This window comes from Sinocyclocheilus rhinocerous, unplaced genomic scaffold (assembly GCF_001515625.1).
Source record: "Sinocyclocheilus rhinocerous isolate Xijiao unplaced genomic scaffold, SAMN03320098_v1.1 scaffold405, whole genome shotgun sequence".
Classification (NCBI taxonomy): domain Eukaryota; kingdom Metazoa; phylum Chordata; class Actinopteri; order Cypriniformes; family Cyprinidae; genus Sinocyclocheilus; species Sinocyclocheilus rhinocerous.
This window is the reverse complement of record NW_015630351.1, coordinates 346169-350234: the sequence shown is the minus strand read 5'-3', so window position 1 is coordinate 350234 and position 4066 is coordinate 346169. Positions and strand designations below refer to the sequence as shown.

Below are 4066 nucleotides of genomic sequence, written 5' to 3'. Positions count from 1 at the left end.
GAGAGAGAGAGAGAGAGTGTGTGTGTGTGTGTGTGTGTGTGTTATCTTAATCAGTTGGAAGTCTAGAGTCTCACATGAATAAGCTAATATACACTTCTATTTTTCTAGGACATTGTGGTATTATGTAGGCAACTTCATGTCTATGGAGCAGAATAAACAAAATCAGATCATAAATGCATTCCAATACATTGTTGATCAGATTCAGACACAAAAGTTGGACTAACTAAAAACAGGATGGTAGAACAGGTCAGGAAATTATGTAATGAATTAAAAAACAAACAACATTCTATCTATCTATCTATCTATCTATCTGCTTAGCATATCAACCACACAGACCTCTGTGGGACAGTCAGACACAATGTCTGTCTTTGATAATAGCAGCTGGGACGCAGGGTTCGTGATGTCGTGATGTCATCACACATTGAAACGCACATCCTCGCTCGAGCCACACCGCAGTGCAGAACGAGCTGTTACTGTTCAGACCGTGACTCGAAACTTCACGCGCGAGTTTGATTCTCAAAACAACCGGTTTCTTCAGTTAGAAGAGTTTGTTTTTCTTTCGAACTAAAATTGACTTTTTGTTTTAGAAACAGGCAGCAAAAACTGACCTTATGGAAATCAAAACTATCCTGTTTTTAATTCTGAATGCGCACACATGCACTGCCGTCTTTAACGGTAAGTTTATTCATGCATAAAGAAATTGAGATTTTGATTTTCAAAAGCTATGCGACTTCTGGTATTTTCCCTGGTGCGCTTTAACTTACGCGAATGACTGAAAGGAGGAGTTGAAGAAAGTAACTTAATCATTAAAAGTGAAAAAAAAAGTAAAAGTAGCCTATTATTACTGTTTGAAAAAAAAAATTTTATCCGAAAAATAAAAAATAAAAAATTATTAATAAAAAATTATTAATCCTGTGTTTTCCAATCTACCACAAGCCTAATTGTAGATATTTTATTTATTTAAAAAATATATATGAATGAATGAATCAATCAATCAATCAATGAATCAATCAATCGATCGATCGATCGATCGATGTGTGAAAACAAAGTGCCTTCAGGCTATTAATGAAACTAAGAAAATATTAAGAAAAAGTGGGCTCGCTGTAGGCTATATTTATTTGAAAAATGACCAGCTATATCACCATCTTATATCAGCTAGAAAGCATCTACCATGTTCCAAAACACAGCTACTAGTACCAGCCAACAAGGCTTTGAAATATAACCTGTCAAATAAGTTTATACTCAAACTTAATCCTTTGCAGACACATCAAAATATTGCTGAAGGCTCTGAGAGAGGCTGCTCACAGCATTCCTAGGAAATGTCCCTGTGTGTGTTTTGGTTGGAAGTATTATTCTTATTATCGAGCTCTCAGATATGGTTGTTTTCCTGTGTTTATCTATTAATGTTACATAGGAATTTACTAGTATTTATTTTGTATGTTTGATTACAGTTAGTGCTGAAGACAGTTTAGCTGAAACTGCAACAACTGTTCAGCCGGTTTATCCACAGGATCATCACGAGAAACCCAGAAACGGTATAGTTTTCAGAGATCCTCTAAATACTGTCTTACATTTATAAACTGGACATGAAGTAATGACCCCTCCCTATATAAATATAAATTGGTTATTTGTAAGTTACCTTACTATATAAACAGTATGTGAAACATTGTCAATGGTTTAACATCGCATTATATGAACTTTTACTGTAAAATGCTGTCAAAAATATTTTTTGCACATAAAAACTATAAAGTACTTTATAATTTACTATGAAAAACAGTAAAAGGACATTCCCAGAAGTCACTGCATGACACATCAAATGATTATATTTTATATAAATAATTTAGTTTTCATACATTATGTAGCCTACATTAAGGTGTTTTATGTTACATTTTCTGTTATTTAGTTAATGTTTATTGCATTATTTTTGTGTCATGTGTGTTGTTACCCTGATGGTATTTTGTCTTTGTGTTTTACCATCTGTATGGTGTTTATCAGTACAGTTTATGGTTAAAAATCTGATTTTGGTATATATTAACAGTAGCATTTAATGAAATATCCAGTTCCCCTTCAGGAACTCGAGCTGCGTCAAAACGCTACGGGAACGCCTTCAGCGTGAACGCGCTCTGAATCACATGTGTAATCAGTCCAATGGATGGGCGAGACGTCACGGGCGGGGTGACATAACGACCAGGAAGCTTAAAAGCACGTGCGGTGGAACCGGCGTAGTCGCTATCTGTTTGTGAGTCTTATTTAGTGTTGTTTGTCCAATTATAAGCTCCATTATGTCAAAGCTTCAGTCAAAAGAAGCATTTGGGCGAGCAGGCAGCGTTCAGGCTGTGTGTTCCTCCCTGCCCGTGCTATATTCGGTGGGGACAAACACAGTTTGTGTGTTGTCTGTTTGGGAGCGAAGCACGCAGAGTCAGCTCTCGAGGGAGCTGACTGCCCGCATTGCGAGCGTTTTGTTACTGCCTTGCTTCGCTCTCAGAGGGGTCTCTTTGAGGAGGGAGCCTTCGCTAGCGTTTCTCGCGGTGCCGGCCCTGCTTTCGCAGAGGCGGAGTGGCGGCTGTGCTCGTGGGTTTCGCATATGGATCCGGTGGAGGGAATGTAGATGGGCAAGTCCCTATCTTCTTCCTTAACCACCAGATTCGGTGCCTGTTCTCAGGGTTTCGGAAGTCCGCGCTGAGGTCCTTCCCCCCAGGGAGAGGGCACGACGCTTCGCCTGTCTTTCTTCGAGGAGATTGATACGGAGAGCGTCGATGAGCTTGCCAGTTGCACAGGCATCAGTTACACAAGCATATTAGGCCTAATATTATAATTAATATTATAATGAGCAGCATTAATGGGGAGCAGAGCTCGCGCAGTCGGCTCTCGGGGGGCTGATTGTGCTTTTCCCCCTGTTAAGCGCTCCGATCTCACCGGGCACGCTCCGAGGAGTGTGTCCGTGCCTGTGATCTTGCGATTCCGGTCCTGCTGCTGCTGAGGCACTGCGGCGACTAAGATCGCGGGCATCGCACGTGACGGCTCTTCCCATCTCCACCCGCATTCCCTAGATCTAGAGCTAGTTCTCGAGGCTCGGAAGCCCACGCTGCGGTTTTTTCCCCCTCTGAGTGAGAGCTCTGCTGCAGCTATTTTTCTCAGAGGAGATTGATATTGTTTGTGTGACCAAGCGGCACGCGCGCTGCCAAGGCAACGCGTGTATTACATCATTTTGAGTTTTTGATGTGAATCTTTCCACACCGACGAGTGTTTACTCGTTTGGTTGTTTGGCTGCATTTAATTCTGAGAAATTAAATGAGGTATTTATCTGACTATGAGAAGTTAGATATATAATTTTCTATTTTTTATATGAATCTTATCACACCAGACCGTGTTTACTCGTCTGGTTGTTTGGCTGCATTTAATTCTGAGGAATTAAATTAAGTATTTATCTGACTATGAGAAGTTAGATATATCATTTTCAATTTTTGATATGAATCTTATCACACCAGACCGTGTTTACTCGTCTGGTTGTTTGATTGCTGGTTGTTCTTGAGTAAGAGCACGTGTTTACCTCTCTTCCTCTGAGGAGGTTGAGGCGGTCAGCAGGGGCTTCTGGGCGGGAGCTGTCCCAACCTACCATGTTCCAGCTCCTCATTCTGGGGGCGTCACTTCTCGTACTCCGCAGAGTCTAGAGTCAGAGTGGTGCTCCCAGGCCGAAGGCTTCTAGCGGAAGGCGGTTCTGTGGACGTCCTGACGCTTAAGGCCTATAGGACCTCTGAGGTCCAGCTCCCTCGGGGGAAGAGCGGTGTACACCGCATTACACGGTGGCCGTCTCTCCTCAGTGCCCTCAGGAGATCGGTCTGCCAACCCTGCCGGTGTTCCAGGGCGCAGCGGTCTCCGGCGAGCGCTTTTCTCAGTTACCACCCGGAAACGTAGTGGTGCTAAGAGGCTCGCGACCTCCACTGAGGTCTCTAGAGCAGCTAGTACGGCCGTCCCTTGCCGGTTCGCCGCTTCAGGGCACCGCCGAGCTAGCCGCTCTAAGTGCACCAGAGGTCAGTCTCGAGAGACTGATTCCCTTAGTAGACTA

The 4066-nt window shown here is 42.8% G+C and overlaps 1 protein-coding gene across 1 annotated transcript in view; it reads left to right on the top strand.

The window, feature by feature from the left end:
• Positions 1-523: 523 nt before the first annotated feature.
• Positions 524-4066, top strand: part of LOC107740222 (proteinase-activated receptor 1-like) — a 7426-nt gene continuing 3883 nt past the window's right edge. Inside the window, exons 1-2 of the mRNA XM_016552569.1 lie at positions 524-675; positions 1452-1535. Of these exons, the coding sequence (XP_016408055.1) occupies positions 612-675; positions 1452-1535 (148 nt within the window). The 5' untranslated portion in view covers positions 524-611. The remainder of the gene's footprint in view (positions 676-1451; positions 1536-4066) is intronic.